Below are 26,467 nucleotides of genomic sequence, written 5' to 3' on the forward strand. Positions count from 1 at the left end.
TCTCAAAATAAGAAACAAAAAGAGCTGAAGATATGGCTCAGTGTTAAAGTGCCTCTAGGTTTAATCCCCAGTATGACAAAAGAAAAGAAAAAATGTAATGTATTTCTGTTTTTTTAAGTAATGATCATGGCTTACTGAAACATCTCTGTCATTGATTATTATATTTGAAAATAGTAAAGACTTAACAGAAAATGAGGAAATGAAAATAGTTAAAATTCTTATTTTAAAGGTGAGCCCATAATCCTGCCCCCCAATGATGTCTTGTTATTGGTGGTCCTATTTAGTGTATATTTCTCAAGCATTAACTATATATTGGACATGGAGGTGGAAAGAGAGCTAAATAAAGTAACCAAATTGTGTGCAGTGGAGAGAATCAGTAGAAAAATCATTTGGGGGGCTGAGGTTGTGGCTCAGTGGTAGAGCACTTGCCTTGCACATGTGAGGCACTGAGTTTGATCCTCAGCACCACATAAAATAAATAAGCAAAATAATGGTACTGTGTCCATGTTCAACTAAAAAAATTTAAAAAAAAGAAAAATCATTAGGATGAAAATAACTTTGAATGTATTTACAAATTCCATTTTGTAGCTTAAATGTGCATTTGTCTATACAGGGGCACTCAACCACTGAGCCACATTCCCATCCCTGATTTGTATAGAGACATGGTCTCACTGAGTTGCTAAGCATCTCACCATTACTGAGGCTGGCTTTGAACTCTGTCTCAGCCTCCCAAGTTGCTGGGATTACTGCACCTGGCCTACATGGTTCTTTAAAATAATGAAGGCATCTAGTCAACAAGCATATAATCTTTAATAAAGATTGCTTTGTAGTTCTAAGTCTGAATTTTTAAAAAATTTATTTTTAGTGTACTGCAAATTGAATTCAGGGCTTCAAGCGTGCTAGGCAAGCACTCTACCACTGAGCTATGCCCCCAGCTTAGTTGGAATATTTTCTAAGTTTGAATTTTCTAAGTCTTTGATGGTATTTTTTCTCAAGTGTCATGTGTTGCTGAGATGAAAACTTTTTTTAGTTTGACTTTCAATATTTGTTAATGGCTCTCTGTTAAAATAGCAACCTTTGTACTTTCTAATTCAGGATATGGAAAAAGAAATCAGTAATGCCCTAGGCCATGGCCCACCAGATGAGATCCTAAGTAGTGCTTTCAAATTGCGAATTACTCGAGGAGATATCCAGACCTTAAAGAACTATCACTGGCTCAATGATGAGGTAAGCTCTTTCTTTTTTTCTTCCCCTTTTGACTATTATCATGGTTAACTATTATCTATAATCAAAGTGATTTGTGCTCAATTATAAGAGGTTGGTAAAACAAGGTTTAGGGTTTTTTTGCTTGTTTTTTAAACAAAAACATCTTGAATCTTACAAAGGTAGCTACTTCTGCTATCTTTGTAATTCTTCTCTTGTGCATCTGTCCTTATCTACCACTTCATTTATAAGTCTTTAATGACATTTTTATGAATCCTGGTTATCCCTAATAAATGGAAGGTACTTGCTTGAATGATATCTTGCTACAACAAAACACCACAGACTACAGAGGTAATCTTTCAACAGTAGAAATTTATTGTTTTTAGCTCTTTAAGATGGAAAGTCCCAGATCAGGGCACCTCTGATTCATTTCTGGTAAGGGCCCCATCCCTTGCTTATAAGATGGTGGGAGGAAGGAACACAGAATCCTCACATATGGCTGAGGGCAAAAGGAACTAGGCTGTCTGCATTCAACCTTTTTTATAAAAGCACTAATCCTACCCATAAGATTAGAGCTGTTATACCTTAATCACTTCCCCTAAAGTCCAACCTCTTATCCCATTTGGTATGAATTTTGGAGGGATACACAGATTCAAACCATAACAAGTGATAACTTCAAAGAGTTGCCTAATTGTCGTCTTGAACACGTACATGTTTAGCAACAGATAGCTCTTCATTCTTGGCAAATTTCTAGTTGTTCCTTTCCTCTACTGTTTAGTCATTGCATTGTTTCCCTTTGCCTTTGTTTCCACTCCCCCATGCTTAGTTATCTATAAACACATTCTCCTCCTCTCCTCTTCAGGAACATTCTACATCTGAGTTTCATTCCCAGTCCTTTTATTAATTTTATTTTGAGACAGGCTATCTCTAAATTGCCAAGGCTGTCCTGGAACGTGGCATCCTCCTGCCTTGGTAAACATTCTGGTAAAACTAGAATGTTTTATTTTACATTATAAATTTAATGTGTTTGTTTTGGAAAATACAGGAAAAATAAATTATTTTTCAAATACACTATAAATATTTTGGCAACTCTTTCCAGTTAATATTTTTTAAATTGTGGTATAATTTCTATACTGTAAAATTTGCTTATAGTTAATTTTTCTGAAAATCTTATGTGATAGAGTTATATTCACCTTTTCATTATTGCACAGACTTCTTGGTTCTTATGAGTGTTTTGTGTCCAATTATAAGAGGCTGGTAAAACAAGGTTTAGGGTTTTTTTGCTTGTTTTTTAAACAAAAACATCCTGAATCTTACAAAGGTAGCTACTTCTGCTATCTTTGTAATTTTTCTCTTGTGCATCTGAGAATCAATTTTTTTTTTTTTTTTTTTTGGCATTCTGGGAATTGAACCCAGGACCTTGTGCATGTTAGGCAAGTGCTCTATTATTGAGATACATTCTAGCCCTTCATTCTTTCTTAATCTTTCCCATTTTACACCGATCAGTTTATTTCTGTCCTCTTCCATAGACTTCCCCTTAGTACCTTTCCTAAACACCTCATCTTCCTTCCTTCCTTTTCTCCTTCTTATTATAGATGTACAACATGCCTTTATTTATATATTTTTATATGGTGCTAGGGATCGAACCTCAGATCTCTGCCACTGAGCTACAGCCCCAGCCAACAAGCACCTCACTTTCTAATTCATATTAATTCAAGTTAGAAACTTAGTTTCAGTAATAGTAAAAGTAATAGTAATAGTAAAAGTTGCCATGTTCCAACTTTTATTCTTTTGGTATTTTATAGGTTATTAATTTTTACATGAATCTTCTAGTGGAAAGAAATAAAAAGCAAGGCTATCCAGCACTTCATGTATTCAGCACTTTCTTCTATCCTAAATTAAAGTCTGGGGGTTATCAAGCAGTGAAAAGATGGACCAAAGGGGTTAATCTCTTTGAACAAGAACTTGTTCTGGTGCCTATTCATCGGAAGGTACATTGGAGCCTTGTGGTGAGTTCAGAGGGTTAATTGTTGGAGTTTGGATGCAAACTGTTTCCTTAAATGATGAAAGTCATTCTTTGTCCAGTGAAAGGCCGATAATATGTATGAAAGGCATACTCTAAAGAGTCTTTTCTTAATTCTTTTTTTTCCTTGGCATTACTGGGTATCGAACCCAGGTACTTTTACCTGATAGGCATGCATTCTATCACCAAGTCACATTTCCAGCCTTTTTCTATTTCTTATTTTTATTTTGAGACAGGGTTACACTAAGTTGCTGAGGCTGGCCCCAACTTGCAACCCTCCTTCCTTGGTTCATAGGCATGTACCACTGTGCCCAGCTCCCTACGTATTTCATCCTTCACTTATTATTATACTGAGGGGTGAGCCCAGAGGCCCTCCACCACTGAGCCACATCCCCAGCCCTTTTTATTTTTTATTTTGAGACAGAGTCTTTCCCAGGTAAAGGCTGGCCTTGAACTTGGGCTTCTTGCCTCAACCTCCTGAGTTGCTGAAATAGTAGTCATGTACCACTGCACCAGTTTCCTAATCAGTTCTTAAGTTGGACAACTTAGAAAGCTAGAAGAATGATTCTTATACTTGTGGAGCTTTCATTTCTAAGAGATAAGTTTTGTAATTTTATTTGTATATTTAGTTTCATTTATAAGATGGGTAAGGTGGTATAGGTTTGTTGAAGAAAGGTGAAGGTGAAGAAGAAACAAAAAAGCTTCTAGGTCTTTATCTAGAAATATAAATATATAATATTAAACTCATATCTCTGTGATATTTTATAACTTTTAAAAACTCAACATGTTTCTAAATTAATCCATGTTTGTACATGTGTTGATTTTTTTAAAGATGCTTTTTGTTTGGAATTAAATTTTGTGTTTCTGTTAATGTTTAAGATATTTCAGCTTTTCCATGTTGCCATCTTTCCATTATAGGTGATGGACCTAAGAAAAAAGTGTCTTAAATACCTGGATTCTATGGGACAAAAGGGCCACAGGATCTGTGAGATTCTCCTGTAAGTAAGGCTAGAAAACTTCACTGTTGTCTCATTGTGCCCTTTTTGTTGATATCTCTTTTATTTAATTTTAGTAAGCTCTGAATGGCAGTCTCTTTTTTTGGTATCAGGGATTGAACCCAGAGGTGTTTAACCACTAAGCCAAACCCCAAGTACTCACCGCTCCCCGCCGCCACCCCTTTTAAATATTTTATTTAGAGACAGGGTCTCACTAAATTGCTTAGGGCCTCACTTGAGTTGCTGAGGCTGGCTTTGAACTTGAAATCCTTCTGCCTCAGCCTCTCGAACCTCTGGGATTATAGGCATGCACCACCTCACCAGGCCTGGATGGCAGCCTTAATATACAGTTAAAGCTGTCTTCCCATTGGCTGATCGAACCTGAGAAGTCGTATTTAATAGCATCTTTGAAAAAAAGTTTATCTTGTATTTATAATGTAAAATATATCTTAATATAGTCCTGTGATTTAAATTAGATTTCTTTGGGATTGATACATTCTTCTGGATATTCAAAGAATTATTAGTTGGGGAGTATTGGTCCTATCAATTATGAAATCCACTCTTGTCTCTGTGCTTTCCGTAGTAGTTGGATTCATCTCATAGAACCCAAAGGCAGTTTTTAAATTATAATGTGTGGTTTGTAGGCAGCTATTTCAAATACAGAAAGTAGTTCTCCCTGTATCTGTTGGTATAAACTCTAAGTGGATGCCTGAAACCACAGACAGTATTGAACCCTACATATACTATGTTTTTTGCTATGTGCCTATAGCATTGCCACATAGTATCAGAGTTAATCTGTCCTTCCATATTTTTTGCCCTGGAGCTTCCTGTGTATCATTATTCTTACTCTTTGTAACCATTATTAAGTAAAATAGTGTTACTTGAATACAAGCCCTGAAATGCCAGGATAGCCAGTCTCATAACCAAAACTGCTATTAAATGCAGGTAGGTAGTATATGCAATGTGAATATGCTAGGCAAAGGGAAGATTCATGTGCCAGATGGTCTGGAGCAGATGATGTAAGATTTCTTCATGCTACTTAGAACAGTATGCAATTTAAAATTTATGAATTGTTTATTTTTCGAATTTTCTATTTAATGTCTTTGAATAATGGGTAACTAAAACTACAGAAAGTAAAATCACAGATAAGAAGGTACTCCTCCTGTAGCAATTGTTAGAAACCTGCCTTTAAAGCATAATTATTAGCTTGTAAACTGGTGACATGAATTTGAAAGGAAGTAGCACATCAGGAAGAGAAGCCCCACTCCCCACCATACTTTTTTTTTTTTTTGTGTGTGTGTGTGTGTGTGGTAGTGGAGGAAAAAACCAGGAGTTCACCCAGGAGTACCTGGCCAGATAAGACCCTTTTGAACTTCCTCTGTTTGCTGGAAGCAAATACAAGCTCCTTTTTTTTTTAGTTGTAGATGAACACAGTACCTTTATTTATTTATTTTTATGTGGTGCTGAGGATCAAACCCAGTGTCTCACACATGCTAGGCAAGCACTCTACCACTGAGCCAAAACCCCAGCCTGCAGGCTCCCTTCTTTTACCTTGGTAAGAATGAGTAAACTTTTTAAATGAATCTTACAAAGAAAAGTTGTTCTTAACCATAATTAGTTCATTTATCTCCCCCCTGCAATTTGTTTTATTGTACAAGATCTTTTCAACTGGGTATGGTGTTGCACACCTGTAATCCCAGTGACTCAAGATTGAGGTAGGAGGATCACAAGTTTGAGGACAGCCATAGCAACTTAGCAAGACCCCATTTAAAAATAAAAAATCACTGAGGCTAAAGCTCAGTGATAGAGCACTTGCTTAGCACACATGAGGCCCTGAATTCAATTCCCAGTTAAAAAAAAAAAAATGATCTTTATATTTATGATTGTTTATCTTGAACAAAAAAGAAATTTTTAAAAATCAGAAGATACACCAAATTATATATAATCCTTCTAGTCTTTCCTATGTAAAATATAGAATGTGCATATGTATTTGTGAGTGCATAAACACATGTACTAATATATTATTGCATACATAGGAACTGCTTATTACTGCTTATTGAAATCACACAATACAGTTTTGTTTTCTGCTTATAACAGGATACCAAAAAGAAAAAAAAAAAGTCCATACTTTTTTATAGTCATACTATAGTCATATAGTTTTTGTTTCCTGATGCACCTAGTCCGATTTTTCTCAATCTTTTTTTCATTATCTTACCCACCAGGAGAAAATTTTAATTTAATTTTTCCATAATAAGAAAAAATTATACTAATGATTAAGTCTGAGTGAGTTGAGTTTTGGAAGGCTACAACCCACTGAAATATCTATGATTTTTATCCCCTAGGAACTATGTTTTACCCTGTTTGGAACAGTACTGCACCCATTGAAACTGTATGTCCTGGTCTAATGCAGGCTTACCTTCTATGCACCTTAGGATTAGGACTGATGTTTAGGTTGCTGAATTTGATAACCTAAAGATGTGGATAAAATTAATCATTCCTAGTAGGTAAATATATATTCTCCTAAGAATAATGAAATTCTCCTATATAATCACAATGCTACTATCACACTTATAACAATCATTAATATGTAATATATGGTCCATATTCTGATACCTCCAGGTATCTTTTTTAAAAATTAAAAAAAAAATGTTGACAGACCTTTATTTGATTCATTTATTTATATGCAGTGCTGAGTATCAAACCCAGTGCCTCACGCATGCTAAGCAAGTGTTCTAGCACTGAGCCAAAACCACAGCCTCTCCAGGTATCCTTTGTATCCTCCCATCAGTCCAAGAGCCAATCAGGGTGCAGACATGTTTTTAATGTCTTTTTTAGTCTCTCCTTTAATTCAGAACAGTCTTCTTGCCTTTTAATTTCTCAAGAGTTCAGGACATGTATCTTATGTCATATTGATTTTGAACTGAGAAAAAGCAAGTTGTTAAATGAGGGCTTTTTTTTTTCTTTAATGGTACCTGGGATTGAACCCCAGAGGTGCTTTACACTGAGCTACATCCCCAATCCTTCTTATATTTTAAGACAGAGTCTTGCTAAATTGAAGAGAGATTTGCTAAGTTGCTGAGCTGGCTTCCAACTTTTGATCCTCCTGCCTCAACTCCCAAGTTGCTGGGATTATAGGTGTGCACCACTGAGAATAAAGTGTGTGTTTTAAAATTGTGTGTATAGCCAGGTGCAGTAGGGCATGCCTATAATCTCAGTGATTTGGGAAGCTGAAGCAAAAGGATCGCAAATTCAAGTTTACCTTGGGCAACTTAGAGTAAGACACTGTTTAAAAAATATAAAGGGCCAGGGATGTAGCTTGTTAGTAGAACACCCCTAGGTCAATCCCCAGTACCCAGATAAATAAACAAGCAAACAAAAACTTATGTATGCAGGTACATTACAACAATTTGGTAATAGTAATTATTTCTGGAGTGGTTATTATAGTGGTCTTTTCATGTACAATTTTTGTTAGAAAATTAAAGACACAAAAGCAGTCACATTTTAAAAAAATCTAATGTAACTGGGATTGAGAATGGCATATCTGTTAAACATCACAAAATCCTTTGTCACAATGGTCATTTTCCTAGGAATTCATTGATATATTCATTCTTTGCTGTTTTTGTTTTCTTTAGTCAGTATTTACAGGATGAAAGTAAGACCAAAAGAAATATTGATCTAAATCTTTTAGAGTGGACCCACTACAGCATGAAGCCACATGTAAGTGATGTTTATCTATATTTGGCCTACTTTGTTTCATTTACTGACAGTATCATTTTATTCAGTCTTGGCTTCTTTCTTATCCTCACTTCACTCACTGCTTTAAGCATGCATAGCATGCATTCTCCTAAATATACATCTTTTTTTAAAAAAATATTTTTTAGTTACATATGGACACAGTATCTTTATTGTTTATTTACTTTTATGTGGTGCTGAGGATCAAACCCAGTGCCTCTTAAGTGGGAGGCAAGTGCTCTATAGCTGAGCCACACCCCAGCCGCCTAAATGTATATCTTTGTGTGTGTGTGTGGGGTGCTGGGAATTGAACTCAGGGTCTCATGAGTGCTAAGCACACACTCCACCACTGAGCTACACCCCCAGTCCTAAAGTATAGATCTTAAAAATGACCTAGTTCCAAATCTTCAGCCATTTATTTAACCAAAATAGTTCCTTCTTAGTCTTTATCTAACACTATCTTGCTCCAAATCTATTAACTCTATTAAAACTGGTTTTTGGAAAAACCCAGTTCCACTATATGAGAATCAGTCCCAAGGTACCATGAGATCCAAGAAAGAGGTAGATAGATCCAGGATTGCAGAGTGCTAGTAATTGGACACTTACTGACAGAAGCATGGTCCTAGGTGTCAGCAAGACGGGTAGATATCCACGATTTGGGTCAGAATAATTTATAAAGTAGTTGGGAAGTAGGTGACTTAATTCAAGCCAAGATAATCATGTTTATCTCAAGTGACTATGAAAGACTTTAGATGCATTGCTTTCACTTACTCTGCCAGAGTCTGGCTGTAATACTCCACGTATTACTCTACTGTTTTGTCTATTTGAAGTATGCTGGGAGACAAGTGAGGAAAACTGAGAGTTACTCAGGGGCAGTTATGGCTCAAGATGGCTGTAGTCATGTCAAATTAAAATATAGATAGTGTGCGCGCGAGCGCGTGCACACACACACACACAAGCACATCTCAGAATTAGAAAAACAAGCTGGGTGCGGTGGCACATACCTATAATCCCAGCGGTTTGGGAGGCTGAGGCAGGAAGATTGTGAGTTCAAAGCCAGCCTTAGCAAAAGCGAGGCGCTAAGCAACTCAGTGAGACCCTGTCTCTAAATAAAATACAAAATAGAGCTGGAGATGTGGCTCAGTGATTGAGTGCCCCTGAGTTCAATCCCCAGTAAAAAAAAAAAAAAAAATAGAAAAACAAAAACAAAAAAATAAATAAATTTAAGTCAGTTACTTTTCTTAGTACTAATGAAAGTTTAAAGTTGTTGTCCAAAATTTATCTGGGGATTTGTTTATTTGGGTTTAGGGTCTCATGCCATGGGTTTTCAAGAGTCAAGCATGCTGAATCTCCTTCCAATTTAAGATTTGAAAATGTGTCCCTCTTTGAATCCTAATAACTACGCTTTAAAGTTAGCCACATGAATTCCATTTTAGTCCTAACCTGTATATGATGACTCCACTATTTTCATACAAAAGCATTTCCATTTCCAAATTAAATCATTTGGAAGTTGAGCCTTGAAATTTCCTGAGGAGAGGACAGGTATGAGTCGAATAGGATCAGTACTGTGTTCTGGTGTGGAAAATGTAATTTAAAAAAACAAATACTCTTCCTTTGTAGATTGGAGTCTGTAGTTCTGTGTCCTCTGAGAGATGCCAGCCCAGGGAGAAAAGTATGAGGCACCTAGCATATGTATGGGATGTGTGCATGTTCTGTCTTTTCTTTTTACAGCAATCAACTGTATTTCTGTGAATAAAAAATGGTGCTTTTGTCATTGAGTATGTTTGTTTTCTAGCAGTGGAATCAGTGTCTTACTATCTTGTACTCTATGACTAACAGCCCAAGTGTATAAAGGGTTGGTCAAGATTAGGATAAGATAGGCCCTGGGGATATGTAAGCTTACCTCCTGTGGGTTTGAAATTTTCCACCTTTGGCTTATGATGCTCTTTTCCCCTTCCTCCCCCATCCCCCCAGGTACTGGAGATTGCACCCAGGGGCACTTTATCATTGAGCTATATTCCTGTATCCTCACTCAACCCCTCTCCCTGTTTGTGTTTTTGTTTTTTTTTTTTTTTGGGGGGGGGGTTGTTGTTTTCTTTTTTGAGACAGGATCTTGCTAAGTTGCCAAGGCTGGCTTGAACTTGGCTCAGTCCTCCTGTCTTAGCCTCCCAAGTGACTGAGATTACTGTACTGGTGTGCACTACTCTGTCAGGCATTGTGATGCTTGCAGCAAGTTCTGTTTCTGCTTAAGGGACAGATTGCAATGGGTTAAAGCTTATCAGAGGCTTTTTTACTTGTCCCTCTTTCTCCCCACCCTCAACCCCTTATTTTTTATTGGTGCTTTGTGTCTGTTCCTCTTGATAGGGGTCCAAAGCAGTAGGCCTGTTTTCCTGGCTAGGATGAGAAGATAAACTGCAATTTCCAAGTAGGTTAGTTACATTTTAAGTGTCTCTTTGATTAACCTACACATAACCTTTTTTAAAGTTATAACTTTCTGAAATAATTCTGACTAGCATTCCTGTTCCTAGTAATACACCTTCCAGTTTGGTTTCATTTCTTTTGTTTTTCTAAGTGCTGGGGATGGAACCAGGACCTTAAGTAACTAGGCAAGTGCTCTGTCATATCACTCAGCTGTACCCTCAGCCCTCAGTTTAGTTTCTTTGAATGAGAGCTAAGAGATGGAACTCTTACTTTGCTTTTCTCCTTTCTCCTAAAAAACATTTTCCATGGGGTCCCATGCTCTTACGTCATGATTAGGATTTTTAGGAGTAAAGCTAATTGTGTTAGTGTGTGTGTGTCTGTGTGTTTGTGCAATGTTAGATTTAACATTTACCTTTATAATACTGTTTTTCCACAGTATTTAGATATTTAGAAAAAAATCTAAGGAAGTTGTTGTATTTGGCGATACTTTACCACTTCCTCTCTTTGTTTTTGTAATTTTAGGAGATTCCTCAACAGTTGAATGGGAGTGATTGTGGAATGTTTACTTGTAAATATGCAGATTATATTTCTAGGGACAAACCTATCACATTTACTCAGGTGAGTAAAGATCCTTCCTTATCCACTTCCTTGTTACTGTACAAGGTGGAACACTTTGCTAGTCAGTGCCTGGCACACATTAAGCCCTCAGTTATAGTAGTTGCTCTGCTATATAGTGTTATTGCAGTAACCCTTGGGCATAGTTCTGCTCTTGCCAGAATCAGAGTTTGTCCTAGCATCTGTTCTCAGGTTTATCCTGGTCTCTGGTGAAAAATGGGATAATTTTCATGTTTCTGAACTTCATTGTTCACTGGTTCATATGTATTTTTAGCTAAAGAGGGAGGCATGTGAGAATATGTAATAAAAAGGAAAAATTAGGCCTTGTGAAAACGTGAGCCTCAGGTCTAAGACATAACCATGAATACTGCTGTTCCTTTCTGTTCTGGTTAGTTTGGGTTCCCCATGCTTCTACATTTGAGTGAAAATTCAAGTATATTGGGAACTCTTGAGAATTTCTGTTTCTAATGGTGGATGCTGAACCTTTTTACAAATAAGTATTACCCGCATTAAAATATATTTCTCTTCAGCAGATCTCAATCTGATGTTTGCCAAACAAAACTTTGGCACAGCATGAAGTAACCAGGGTTCATACAATTGCTGAATTCATACAATTGCAGTCTAAAGGAAAGGCACAGTTTGACTAAGAATGAATGTACAGTTTTTTTACTCTATGTTTTGACTATTCAAAAAAATTAATAGCCAGGTGCAGTGGCATATTCCAACAGCTCAGGAGGCTAAGGCAGGGGAATCACAAGCTCAAAGTCAGCCTCAGCAACTAGGTAAGGCCTTAAGCAACTTAGCAAGACCCTGTTTGAAATAAAAAACAAAAAAGGGCTGGGGATGTGGCTCAGTGGTTAAGTGCCTCCAGGTTTCTAGGTTCGATTCCTAGTACCAAAAAAAAAAAAAATTAAGACTTCCCACCCCATACCAGGAACTCACTAGTAATTTATAATAAAGTTATGTACCCAACTATTTATAATAGTACATTAAGGGTGTAAACTTCTAATTCATCAGAAGGTAGGGGGTAGGCAGTTGAGTTACAGGTTATTTTGGTGTTGTCTTGTTTTGCTGCTTCAAAAATTGGCCTATGCAGGGGCTGGGGATGTGGCTCAAGCGGTACGCGCTTGCCTGGCATGCCTGCGGCCCGGGTTCGATCCTCAGCATCACGTACAAATAAAGATGTTGTGTCCACCGAAAACTAAAAAAATAAATAAATATTTTTTTAAAAAATAGCCTATGCAGTTATTGTCAGTTAAGGCAGTATCATTAAGCAAAACATCTCTCTTTTTTTTATTTATTTGTTTGGTTTAGTACTAGGGATTGAACCCAGGGGCGCTCTACTACTTCTTATTTTGAGATAGGGTCCCAATAAGTTGTTGAGACTGGCCTCCAACTTGGTGATCTCCCTACATCAGCCTCCCTAATGGCTGGGATTATAGGTGTGCCCCACTGCACCCAGCTACATTTCATTTTTTGATGCTGCTAAATTTAGCAAGGAGTTGATTATTCTCTGAACTTGAGATTTCAAGGGAAGAACCTTTTTTTTTTTTAACAGAATTGGCAGTGTATAAAACAGGAATTTGTAGATCAAAATTTTCCTTATATAAATAAAGGCCACTTTTTTCATATAAAAGCAAATAATGTTCACCATAGAACGTTTCAAAAGTACATTTATTTTTATTAAATTTATTTTTTAGTTTTCGGCAGACACAACATCTTTGTTTGTATGTGGTGCTGAGGATCGAACCCGGGCTGCGCGCATGGCAGGCAAGCGCGCTACCGCTTGAGCCACATCCCCAACCCCTCAAAAGTACATTTAAATAGAAAAGTTGCTTGTTGTCTCTTGGACATTTCTGGTTTTGATACACATGTATTTTTTTCCCCCAATGCTGAGGTCCAAACCCATGATTATGAACATTATGCTTTGTAAGGTTTATGCCATGATGTAAAAATGTCAAGGCTGACATAAGGACATGGACAGCCCACTTCGTTTACATGATGACACCTACAGGTTGTGATGCTGCCCTCATCAGTGTGTAACTGAGTGCATTGTTTATGGGATTTTTTGCAGCACCAGATGCCTCTCTTCCGGAAGAAGATGGTGTGGGAAATCCTTCATCAGCAGTTGCTGTGAGAAAGCCCCGCCTGCTCCCTCTAGCTGCTGGTGGTTCTTTCACGGACGTTTCCATATACCTCATGCATTGTGGGTTAAAAAGTCCCTGCATCATTTCTGTTCTCTCACAGGTACTGAGCTGTCAAAAGTGCATGGAGGCCCCTCGCTGCACTACAGTCCTGACTTGGGGTGTGGAGGGGCTGCTTGCAACCCTGTCTGTAAGGCTGTGCCTGCTCAGAGCCCTGGACTGTTCAACCCACACAAGAACAAACGCTAATTATTATGTTTTTTGTTTTAAAGAGTTCTTTCCCTATGAATGTGGGAAATGCAGGATTTATTCTATGAATTGTTTTTTTTTTTTTTTTTTCCTGTGTGTTTGTTCACGTGCATTCATTTGCTCACTCATTTGCAAATATTGGGCAGTGGCCATTTTCCACTGCTCTTTTACAGTTAACTCTAAATTACTTGTTTGAACTATTTATTTCTGAAAGGAATGTTAATCAAACTGCCACTCCCTGCTGAAGATCAGGAGGGACATCAGTGGAGAGAGGAAGGAAATGTTAATTAACTTTTCTAATGCTGGAGCAGTAACTGCCAACTTGAAGTAAGGGATCTCCCCATTTTTGAGGCTGGAAAATGCCAGGATAAACAAAAATGCTGTGTTGTCGGGCCGATGGCCTTTCAGAGGAAATATGACACTCCAGCATCGGCACAGTGTTGTGGAGAAGTAGCAGTGTGGCCAAGGAGGTCTGGCCATCCATGTGTCTTCAGAAGAGTGTCATGGTCATCTTAGAGACACTTCCCTTTCTGGAATTGAGGTGACTTGGCTGACTCTTGAAACTGGATTCAAAGTAACTATAGACCCTAAATCTTCATTTTCATCCTATATGTGTTTGAACATAAACCTCAGTAAGGGTTGGCCAGAGCTCTCCATGTCACAGGACAGTATTCAGTTTAAAGCTCTGTTTTTCCTCAAAGTTTTTTTTTTTTAGCTAAAATGCAGTTTTTTACTCATTAAGATTAACATCCCCCACTCCACCCCTATTCAGATCTGTGGAAGAAGACGTAGCACTTGGCTCTGAGGTTATATAATAGTCTATTTTGCATATGAAAGTTTGTATTTAACTTTTTGTTCATTAAAAATATTACAGATGTGGTTATGCAGTTTTAATTTCAGAAAGTTTAGAGTTGGTCAGAACATATTTTGCAAGATCTAGTGCCTAGTGTTGCTTTTATGATGTAATAAAAGGTTGTCTGGCAGAACCTGAAAAGTATATGCTGAAGTGATTTCTCACCCTTTCCTTGCTTTAACCTTCCAAACTTGTTCTGGTACATAAAAGTGAGAGGTAAAACTGGAAAAATTGGGTGTGTGTCAGCTATTAATCTAAATGTCTACCACTTGGAGGGCCTGGGATGCAATATAACTATCGCAACCAGTTTTCCTGTGACTTTAAAAGTCCTGGTATGGGATGTGGTGCCTGCCATGTGAACTGATGCTGCTATGCCTACTAGGTGACCAGATCAGAGGCTGTGTGGTCAGGTGAGAACTAAAGGGCTAGGTGATTGTACCAACTCTCCCTCAGGCTGGGGCTGCACAAAGCACCCTTCCTGAAGCCATGACCCTCTCCCCGGGGCTCATAGGGCTGGGCCAGTGAGGATTGAGATCAAGCAGCTGCCACAGCCAAAAAAGCCTAGGGGGTTTACTGGGTCTGCACTCTATTGGCACCTGATTTCCACTGGGCATCATCCTATTTCACTTGATAATTTAGAACCTTGGTTTATATTTGTGCCACGATGGGTTAGTCTGGTTTGGAATGGAAGTTTGTATTCTGCCCAGATGAAAGACGCTGGAAGCTGATGGAGTATTTGAGGGGCCTTTTAAGAGCAGCTTTCACTGACCTTTTCATTGATGTTTACTCTTCAGAAAAACTCTAAATAATCTTCCAGGACATAATGAAATTGGTAGGATCACAGTGTTAAGCTAGAGAGTAGGATTTTTTTTTACCGTAAGTTCCTGTATTTAAGGAGAAATACAGCAGGCCAGGGTTCCCTAGGCACTGACATGTCTTCCTTGATGCAAAGCCGCATGTTGGTGATAGAACCTTTATGTCTAAACAGTTTACAAAAGAAATGGTCAGGTGATAAAAGTAGCTATTGATTATATCAGTAGCAGGTTAGCAGCATTAAAACCAGTGATTTTTATTTTTTAAATTGTAGTAGTTTGGGACCCAATAAAAGGTGCAATAAACCATGGTTCTTTTTGTTCTCTCTCTCACACACACACACACACACACACACACACACACACACCACGTTTCCCTTTTTTATTGTGTACTGGGGACTGAGTGTAGGGCCTCTCGCATGTTAGGCAAGCACTCTACCACTGATGGGCTGGGGTTGCAGCTCAGTTGTTGAGTGCTTGCCTCACATGTGTAAGGCACTAGGTTCAATCCTCAGCACCACATACATAAATAAATAAATAAAACAAAGATATTTTTAAAAATCAATAAAGATAAAAATCATATACAATTTGTGAGTAAGTATCTTTCTCATGCTTGACCTTGTGCCAGAGCTGGGGTTGGGGTGGAAGAGAAATAGACCTGGGTCATCTGGAAGGTGTTCTTGGGAGCCCCATATTCTACCTCAGTTATAGCTATGGAATCTCTGATCTTTTCCTTCTCTGAAGTCCTAAGCACAACTTGGGGACTGCCAAGTGGAATGATGGTTGTTTGTGCTGGGAGGATGTGCTTAGTGATGAGACCTAGGCATGGGTGTGGGGAGAATGTTTCCTTCAAGATACAGTGAACCTCCAACACAAACAAGCAAAATGGAGAAAGTTGTTTGTAATAACTTTAGTACTGTAGCTAATAAGCCCCACTGTTTAAATTGCCTTTTGTGAACTAATTGGGGACCCACTCTCTTTATTAACAGTTTCTCCGAGCACGTAAAATTCAAACTTTTGGTACTTAACTCACTTGTAAGTTGGAGATCTAGCTAACTGTATTGCTTTGATGATTTTCTTTTTTTAATTAATTAAAAGGTAGATTTTGGGGTGTGTTGGTATAGGTGTTGATTCTCTCTATTTACCAATAAATTTCATGTCTTTAATTCAGTGGCTTTCAAATTTTTTATTGCAACTCATAGTAATAAATATATTTTATGTTGTGACCAACGCAAACCACATATTATGAAATTATAAGTGCACATACAAAAATTTCACAAGCAATTCTTAGCCTTACTATGTGGTTTGAGAGTTCCGCTTGAAAAAGGGGGAGGATCGTGATCATCATGGTGATTTCTGTGCCCACTGATGGGTGGAGAAACAGGTTTATATGGTGATGGTGATGATTTGGGTTTTTGTTTTGTTTTCCCTTTTTGCAGTATTGGGGTTTGCATGCAAGGAAAACGGCCAGAAGCCCTCAGATCCTGGATAGAAATATGTGGCATAATAATCTTCATTCTTTGGGTAAACATTAGCATTCCTCAAGTGTGTTACGTAGAAAGCCTGTTACCTTTTTTTTTTTTTTTTTGGTAGTGGGGATTGAACTCGGAGGGATTCTGTCACTGTGCCACATCCCCAGCCCTATTTTGTATTTTATTTAGACACAGGGTCTCACTAAGTTGCTTAGTGCCTTGCTATTGCTGAGGCTGGCTTTGAACTCACAATCTTCCTGCCTCAGCCTCCCTAGCTGCTGGGATTATAGGTGAGCACCACCTCGCCTGGCAGTCCTGTTACTTTTTATGGGTTGCAAAACAAAGGGTCTGTGGCTTGAATAGTGTGTGTCCCATGTCCTTTCCTCCTGGGACTGCATAGCAAACATTCTAAGTTTTATACTACTTATGTCTTAACCTAGCATTTATCAAACAAGGACAGTGAACCCTTTTCTGTGACATCTGTGGTACTGTTGACGGAACAGAACACACTTAGGAAAGTGCCAGAAGCAGCAATACATAGTTCTTGAAAAGATGTGCTTTTAAACACACCCCGGGAAGCTCTGCCACTACCATCCCCAAACACACATACTGCCTTCCCTAAGGGCATGGTGATAATAAAGTCTTTGGTCCCAAGGTGCCACTCTGCCCCCAAGTAATTTTCTTCAATATTAGGAATCCACAGTAGAAAAGTGAAATATTGGTAGAAGGTAAGGAATAATAATTCTACAAATTCACTACCCAGAGTTAATAAGTCAATATTTCATATATCTTGCTCCCTTCCTCTACCCTGTGCATGCTCGGATGTATGTTTTTCTTTTTGTTAATGAATACAGAAGAGTGTGCACATGCATGTGTTTATAGTTACAAACTCCTTTTCACTTGAACTTTTTTAGGGTGATGAGTACTAGAGATTGAACTCTACCACTGAACTACATTCCCAGTGCTTGATTTTTTTGAGATAGGTCCAGCATTGAATATATTTTCATGTCAATGAATATATAATTTTAACTACTGCTGCATAGTATTCCTGTGTATGGCCATAAACATATACTCCAGCATCATTGGACATAGTACATTATACGATGTTTGTCTTATTCTTTTAGGACAAATTCCTAGAATTGAAATTTCTGGGTTAAAAATTATGTTAAGGGCTGGGATTGTGGCTCAGTGGTAGAGCGCTCCTCGCCTAGCATGTGTGAGGCCCTGGATTCAATCCTCAGCACCACATAAAGATATTGTGTCCAGCTAAATAAATATTTTTTAAAATTATATTAAGAAATCAGGAAAAAATTACCCATCCTCTACCCTTTCTTTATGTTTTTTTCTTTGTACAGTACTGGGGATTAAACCCGAGGGAACTCTACCACTAAGCTACCTCCCCAGCCCTTTTATTATTTTAAGACAGGATCTCCCTAAATTGGCCAAGCTGACCTCAAACTTCTGAAGTAAATGGGATTACAGATATATGTCATCGTGCCTGGCCACCCATCAGTATTTTGACTTTTCTAGCACAGGTAATAATTTGTCTTTTTTTTTTGTAGGGCAGAGAGACTAGAGATTGAACCTAAGGGTGCTCTACCACTGAGCTACATCCCCAGTCCTTTTTTTTTTTTTTTTTTAGGTAGGGTCTTACCAAGTTGCTGAGGCTGGCCTCAAACTTGCCATCCTCTTGCCTAAGTCCCTAGGATTACAGGTGTGTACCACTGTGCCCAACTTCAATAGTTTGTATCTCGATGGACCTAGTTTTACAGTATTTTTCATGAGTAGGTCTTCAGTTCACTGTAATGGATTTAATGTCTCATTTTAGTGGATAATTTTTTAAAATTTGTTATATATGACAGAATGCATTTCAATTCTTAGTACACATATAGAGCACATTTTTTCATGTCTCTGGTTGTATACAAAGTAGTCACACCATTCGTGTCTTCATACATGTACTTAGGGTAATAATGTCCATCTCATTCCACCATTTTCTACCCCCATGACCCCTCTCTTCCCCTCCCTCCCCTTCTCCCTATCCTCTTCCTCCATTCCTACCATGCTCCCCTCCCTCCATCCCCATTATGGATCAGCATCCACATATTAGAGAAAGCATTTGGTTTTGGGGGATTGGCTCACTTAGCATAATATTCTCCAACTCCATTCATTTACTTGCAAATGCCATGATTTTATTCTCTTTTAATGTTGGGTAATATTCCGTTGTGTATATATACTTCATTTTCTTTATCCATTCATCTACTGAAGGACATCCACAATTTAGCTATTGTGAATTGTGCTGCTATAAACATTGATGTGGCTGTGTCACTGTAGCTGCTAGTTTTAAGTCCTTGGGTATTAACCGAGGAGTGGGATCGCTGATTCCAAGGAATCTCCAAACTGTTTTCCATATTGGTTGCACAAATTTGCAGTTCCACCAGCAACGTATAAGTGTGCCTTTTTCCCCACATTCTTACCAACACTTATTGTTTATGTATTCTTAATAGCTTCCATTCTGATTGGAGTGAGATGAAATCTTAAGAGTAGTTTTGATTTGCATTTCTCTGATTGCTAGAAATGTTGAACATTTTTTCATATATTTGTTTATTGATTGTATGTCATCTTCTGATGATATGTCTACAGTTCCTTGGCCCACTATTGATTGGGTTATTTGTTTGTTTGTTTGTTTTTGGTTTTTGGTGTTAAGATTTTTGAGTTCTTTACATATCCTAGAGATTAGTGCTCTATCTGATGTGCGTGTGGTGAAAATTTGCTCCCGTTCTGTAGGCTCTCTATTCAACTCACTGATTGTTTCTTTTGCTGAGAAGAAACTTTTTAGTTTGAATCCATTTCATTTATTGATTCTTGATTTTATAAAAATCTTGTGCTTTAGGATTCTTATTAAGGAAATCGGGGCCTAATTCCACTTTGATTCGGGCCTACTTTTTCTTCTATTAGGTGCAGGGTCCCTGATTTAATTCCTAGGTCTTTAATCCACTTTGAGTTGAGTTTTGTGCATGGTGAGAGATAGGGTCTTAATTTCATTTTGCTGCATATGGATTTCCAATTTTCCCAGCAACATTTGTTGAAAGGGCTATTTTTTCTCCAATATGTTTTTGATGCCTTTGTCTAATATGAGATAACTGTATTTTGTGGGTTTGTCTCTTGTGTCCTCTGTTCTGTACCATTGGTCTCCCAGTCTATTTTGGTGCCAATACCATGCTGTTGTTTAAGGTCTGGTATAGTGATGCCACCTGTTTCACTCTTCTTGCTAAGATTGCTTTGGCTATTCTGGATCTCCTATTTTTCCAGATGAATCTCATGATTGCTTTTTCTATTTCTAAGAGAAATGTCATTGGGTTTTGATTGGAATTGCATTAAATCTGTATGGTGCTTTTGGTAGTGTTGTCATTTTGACAATATTAATTCTGTCTATCCAAGAACAAGGGAGATTTTTCCATCTTCTAAGGTCTTCTTTGTTTTTTTTTTTTTTTTTTTAGGGTTCTGTAGTTTTCATTAAGTAGATCTTTCACCTCTTTCATTAAGTTGATTCCCAAGTATTTTTTTTTTTTGAGGCTATTATAAATGGGGTAGTTTTCCTAGTTTCTCTTTCAGAGGATTTGTCACTGATATACAGAAATGCCTTTGATATATGTGTGTTGATTTTATATCCTGCTACTTTGTGGAATTCATTTGTTAGTTCTAGTTTTCTGGTGGAATTTTTTTTGGGGGGTGGGTACCAGGTATAGAACTCAGGGACACTTGACCACTGAGCCACATCCCCTATTTTGTATTTTATTTAGAGAAAGGGTCTCACTGAGTTGCTTAGCACCTCACTTTGGTGAGGCTGTCTTTGAACTCGTGATCCTTCTGTCTCAGCCTCCCGAGCCGCTGGGATTACAGGCATGTGCCACCACTCCTGGCCTCTGGCTCAATTTTTTAGATCCTCTAGGTATTCAATCATGTTGTCAGCAAATAGTGATAGTTTGAGTTCTTTTCCTATCCATATCGCTAATTTTTTTTTTTCATCTAATTGCTCTGGCTAGTGTGTCAAGAACTATGTTATAGAAGTGGTGAAAGAGGGCATCCCTGTCTTGTTCCAGTTTTTAGAGGGAATGTTTTCAATTTTTCTCCATTTAGAATGATGTTGGCCTGGGGCTTAGCATAGATAGCTTTTACGATGTTGAGATATGTTCCTGTTATCCCTAGTTTTTCTAGTGTTTTGAACATGAAGGGGTGATGTATTTTGTTAAATGCTTTTTCTGCATCTATTGAGATGATCCTATGATTCTTATCTTTAAGTCTGTTGATATGATGAATTATATTTATTCATTTCCGTATGTTTAACCAACCTTGCATCCCTGGGATGAACCCCACTTGATTGTGGTGCACTATATTTTAGATGGGTTTTTGTATTCAATTTGCCCATATTTTATTGAGAATTTTTGCATCTATGTTCATTAGAGATATTGGTCTGAAGTTTTCTTTCTTTGACATGTCTCTGTCTGGTTTTGGAATCAGGGTGATATTGGTCTCATAGAATGAGTTTGGAAGTGTTCCTTCTTTTTCTATTTCATGAAATAATTTGAGGAGTATTGGTATTAGTTCTTCTTTGAAGGTCTTGTAGAATTCAGCTGTGTATCCATCTAGTCATGAGCTTTTCTAGGCTGGTAGGTTTCTGATGGCGTCTTCTATTTCATTGCTTGAAATTGATCTATTTAACTTGTGTATATCATCCTGATTCAGTTTGGGCAAATCATATGATTCTAGAAATTTGTCAATGCGTTTGGTATTTTCTATTTTATTGGAGTACAAATTTTCAAAATAATTTCTAATTATCTTCTGTATTTCTGTAGTGTCTGTTGTGATATTTCCTTTTTCATCATGGATGTTTGAGTTTTCTCTCTACTTCTCTTCGTTAGCATGGCTAAGGGTTTATCAATTTTATTTATTTTTTCAAAGAAATTTTTATTTTGTCATTTTTTTCAATTGTTTCTTTTGTTTCAATTTTATTGATTTCAGCTCTGATTTTAATTATTTCCTGTATTCTACTGCTTTTCGTGTTGATTTGTTCTTCTTTTTCTAGTGCTTTGAGATGTAAAGTTAGGTCATTTATTTATTGACTTTTCCTTCTTTTAAGGAATGAATTCCATGCAATGAACTTTCCTCTTAGTACTGCCTTCATAGTGTCCCAGAGATTTTGATATATTGTATCCATGTTCTCATTTACCCCTAAGAATTTTTTAATCTCATCTTTGATGTCTTTTGCAACCCATTGTTCATTCAATAGCATATTATTTAATATCCAGGTGTTGGAGTAGCTTCTATTTTTTTATTTTATCATTGATTTCTAATTTCATTCCATATGATCTGATAGAATGCAGGGTAGTATCTCTACCTTTTTGTATTTGCTAAGTGTTGCTTTGTGGCATAATATATGGTCTATTTTAGAGGAGGATCCATGTGCTGCTGAGAAGAAAGTGTATTTACTCATTGATGAATGAAATATTTTATATATGTTGGTTAAGTCTAAATCATTGATTGTATTATTGAGTTCTATAGTTTCTTTGTTTAGCTTTTGTTTGGAAGATCTATCCAGTGGTGAAAGAGGTGTGTTAAAGTCACCTAGAATTATTGTGTTGTGGTCTATTTGACTCTTGAACTTGAGGAGAGTTTGTTCGATGAAGGTAGATGCTCCATTGTTTGGGGCATATATATTCATAATCATTATGTCTTATTGATGTATGATTCCTTTGAGCAGTATGAAATGTCTTTCTTTATCTCTTTTGATTAACTTTGGCTTAAAGTCTACTTTTTTTTGATATGAGGATGGAAACCCTTGCTTGTTTCTGCAGTCCATGTGAGTGATATGTTTTTTCTCAACCTTTTACCTTCAGTCTGTGGATGTCTTTTCCTATGAGATGAGTCTCTTAAAGGCAGCATATTGTTGGGTCTTTTTTTTTCTTTCTTTCTTTCTTTTTTAATCCAATCTGCCAGTCTGTGTCTTTTGATTAGTGAGTTTAGGCCAGTAACATTCAGGGTTATTATTGAGACATGATTTGTATTCCCAGTCATTTTTGCTTATTTTTGGTATTTAACTTGACTTGGTTTCTCCTTTGATTGATTTTTCCTTTAGTGTAATACCTCCCTTTGCTGATTTTCATTGTTATTTTTAATATTTATTTTTTAGCTATAGGTGAACACAATATCTGTATTTTACGTTTATGTGGTGCTGAGGATCAAACTCAGTGCCTCATGCATGCTAGGCAAATGCTCCACCTTTGAGCCACATCCCCAGCCCTGTTTTTTTTTTTTTCTTCCCCATTTCCTCCTCTTGGAATATTTTGCTGGGGATGTTCTGTAGTGTAGGCTTTTAGTTGTAAATTCTTTTTAACTTTTATTCATCATGGAAGGTTTTTATTTCATCATCAAATCTAAAGCTTAATTTTGCTGGATGTAAGACTCTTGGCTGGTATCCATTTTCTTTCAGAGCTTGGTATATGTTTTTTTGTTTTTTTCCACAGTTTTATATTTTATTTTTATTTTTTTTTATTAGCTACACATGACATTACAATGATCTTGGCAATTCATACATTTGAATCAATTGGGGTATAATTTCTAATTTTTCAGATTGTACAGATTGTAGAATCATACTGGTCATAGAGTCACCTATATACATACAGCAATCATAATGTCTATTCTATTCTGCTGCCCTTCCTATCCCCCCTTCCCCTTCCCTCCCCTCCCATCATTTCTCTCTATCCAATATAATTTGACACACTTTTTTTCTTTTTCTCCTCACAACATCATACATGTATTCTGTATAATGATGAGGGTCTCCTTCCATTTTCCTTGCAACTCCCCTTCTCCCTCTTTTTCCCTCCCACCTCTCTTCCCTATTTAGTGGTAATCTTCTTGGTATATGTTTTTCCAGGATCTTCTAGCTTTCAAGGTCTGGGTTGAAAAATCTGCAGATATCCTAATTGTTTCCCCCCTATATGTAATCTAATTCCTTTCTCTTGTGGTGTGGATCTGTTGTGATTTTGTACATTTGATGTCCTGTAAGCCTCTTATATTTGATTTTCCAATTCATTCTTCATGTTTGGAAATTTTTCTGCTATTACTTTATTGAATAGATTGTTCATTCCTTTGGTTTGTAATTCTATGCCTTCCTTTATCCCAGTAATTCTTAAATTGGTCTTTTTATGTTATCCCATAATTTTTAAATGTTCTGCTCATGGTTTCTTACCATATTTACCATGTGGTCAATATTCTTTTCAAGATTATATATTTTGTCTTCAATGTCTGAGGTCCTGTCTTCCAAGTAATCTAATCTGTTGGTGGTGCTTTCTATTGAGTTTTTAATTTGGTTTATTTTTTTCTTTCATTTCAAGGATTTCTGTTTTTTTGTTTTTTACAACCTCTGTCTCCTCACTGAAGTAATCTTTTGCTTTCTGTATTTGCTTATGTAGTTCTTTATCAAAATGATCTTTTGCTGCCTATATTTGCTCTCTTATATCATCCTTTAATTCACAAAACATTTTAATTATGTACATCCTGAACTCCATGTCATTTCTTCTGTTGTGCTGGCCATGGATTCTAATAATATAGTATCTTCGTTTGTTTGGGCACATTCTTCCCTTGATTTTTCATATTGTTCATGTGTCTTCCCTTCTAGCATTGCAGATCTGAGGTGTTACAGTTTTTACCCTATAGGTTTACGGTGTCCCTGCAGAATTCCAATATCTCTCCTTTAAGGTATTAACAGATCCCAATACAAATAATATACAGCCTTAAACCAAATAACTGCTATTAAGATTTTTACAGTTTTATCAAAATACACAGAAATGGAGAGTTCGATTATTATCTATAATATAAATAGTAGGTTTGCAAAAGGGGCTACAGTTTCTGATGAAGGATAAAGAACTGGGGGTGAGGTATAAGATGAGATGTTGAGGGGGTAAGAGGTGAGGATATAGAGCTATTAGATCTTAGGAAGTGTGAAAGAGGAATCTAAAGAAGTAGCAGTAGGAGGGGGCTGGGGTTGTGGCTTAGCAGTAGAGCGCTTGCCTTGCATGTGCGAGACCCTGGGTTTGATCCTCAGCATCTCATAAAAATAAATAAGTGAAATAAAGGTATTGTGTCAACTAAAACTAAAAAATAAATATTATAAAAAGAAGTTGGGACTGGGGTTGTAGCTCAGTGGTAGAGTGCTTGCCTCGCATGCGTGAGGCGCAGGGTTTGATCCTCAGTACCACATAAAAATAAGTAAATAAAGATTTTTTTTAAAAAAAAAAAAACAAAAGAAGTAGCAGGAGAAGAAAGAGAAAGTTATTTGGGGGGAGACAAGTAAGTGGGAAGACAATAGAGGGAGTAAAAAACCAAAGAAATACTAAGAAAATTAAAAATGTAAAACTGGGAGATAAAAGAACATACACAACTATAATATACTATTCAGACATCCGAGTCCTCAGTAGCCTAATTCATGAAAAGTATTTGGTTTTACGAATGTTGGGGATGTGAGGGCAGGAGAAGAGAGGAAAAACAAATCTTGAAGAAGCTATAAGGATGGTTTCTATTGGAGATCAGTATCTTTCCTGCTTCCCTTCTCATCCAATAGGTGGGGTTGCCTGTTGTTTGCTGGTATCTCCACCCTCAAGATGGTGAAGGTTATTAGGATGGGAGAGTTGGTTTTGGGGGCGGAGATCCTGGAGGTGGGGTGGGTATAGCACTTGCCAGTCCCCAATTGGAAACTCTACCCCAAGGATCTCCTTTGGGGTCCACAGGTGTGATGTGGGCATCACCTGTAGACGTCACAATTCCTGGTCTCTAGTCTCTTAACTGTATCTCACTCATCCCCTCCCTTTCTACTTCCTAATCAGGAACCTTTCTCTCCAGGGGTCTTGAGGGCTGCGCTCTGGGGGCTGCGCACCTGCTGCGGAGAGCTGTTTTGTAGTGGGCAGTTCATGACCAGGTTTTGCATGCTATGGCACAGCTGTGAAGCTGCATGCACTGTGCCCAGTTAGCAGCTGCCAGGGAGAGGAGGCAGTTGGGGATGATAGGTACCTTGATATTGCTTCTAGGCCCTAGCCCCTGTTCCAAGCTGGGAGTTGCCCAACTAAAGATGGTGACAAAGGTGTCCCAAGATAGAGGTGGCTCGTTTCAGCGATGGGGTGTCAGGTCCAGTTGGGCCAGGTGGTGGTGTTAGGCGGCATGTTCAGAGATGCAGCTCTGGGGCATGCAGTGTTGTGCATTGCCACTGTCCCCAGACGCTGTGTGTTGTCCCCAGGTGCAGGCTACTGCGCGTAGAGGACTATGGCAGTGGTTGCAGTGTCTCCAGATGGAGGTGACTGGGACAGCCCCACGTTGGTAGATGGGGGTCCACACAGGAGTGGTGGCCGGAGGTCCTGCGGGGGTGCTGATGCTGGAGGTCCTGCTCAGTCACCTGGAGGATCTGCATGGGCAAGTGCCCAGGAGTCCTGCGCTGAAGCTGAGGCCCGGAGACCTGCGTGGGCACAGAGGCCGTGATTCCTGTGTGGGAACAGCTGTCAGGGGTCCTCTAATAACTCCTACTTGATCCCAGGTCATGGAGCAGCACAGAATGCAGCCTCTCTCTAGCCCACCATCTTGGATCCTCAGTAGATAATTGTATCTTTTTCAGCTACTATACAAAAAAGACTTTTATGGGAATCTCAAGACACAAAAAGGTAGAGAAAGCATAATGAACATTTATGTACTCCAGCCCTTTCAGCAGTTATGAAAATGTGGCTAAATCTTGGTTCACCTATTTATGTTTTCCATGGGAAATGGTCAGATCTGGAGGATTTGGGGTTTTGTTTCTTTTTGGTGCACATGGAAAGCATGCACTCTACTGAGCCACACTCCCAGCCCTCGTTTGCAATAATTTAAAACAAAATTCTGATATAACAAACATCATGTTATTCTAACCAA

At 37.9% G+C, this 26,467-nt stretch overlaps 1 protein-coding gene across 2 annotated transcripts in view; it reads left to right on the top strand.

Moving 5' to 3' along the window:
- Senp2 (SUMO specific peptidase 2) overlaps positions 1 to 14,379 on the top strand; it is a 36,228-nt gene extending 21,849 nt beyond the window's left edge. Inside the window, exons 12-17 of one of the 2 annotated variants that reach the window (XM_071615161.1) lie at positions 1,096 to 1,227; positions 3,009 to 3,212; positions 4,145 to 4,224; positions 7,854 to 7,938; positions 10,318 to 10,382; positions 10,897 to 10,980. In XM_071615161.1, coding sequence (XP_071471262.1) covers positions 1,096 to 1,227; positions 3,009 to 3,212; positions 4,145 to 4,224; positions 7,854 to 7,938; positions 10,318 to 10,356 — 540 coding nt within the window. In that variant the 3' untranslated portion in view covers positions 10,357 to 10,382; positions 10,897 to 10,980. Of the gene's footprint in view, positions 1 to 1,095; positions 1,228 to 3,008; positions 3,213 to 4,144; positions 4,225 to 7,853; positions 7,939 to 10,317; positions 10,383 to 10,896; positions 10,993 to 13,063 lie in introns of those variants that run through there. The other variant, XM_027951522.2, reaches the window with a different exon arrangement.
- Positions 14,380 to 26,467: the final 12,088 nt, after the last annotated feature.

Source organism: Marmota flaviventris, chromosome 8 (genome assembly GCF_047511675.1).
Source record: "Marmota flaviventris isolate mMarFla1 chromosome 8, mMarFla1.hap1, whole genome shotgun sequence".
Lineage (NCBI taxonomy): Eukaryota > Metazoa > Chordata > Mammalia > Rodentia > Sciuridae > Marmota > Marmota flaviventris.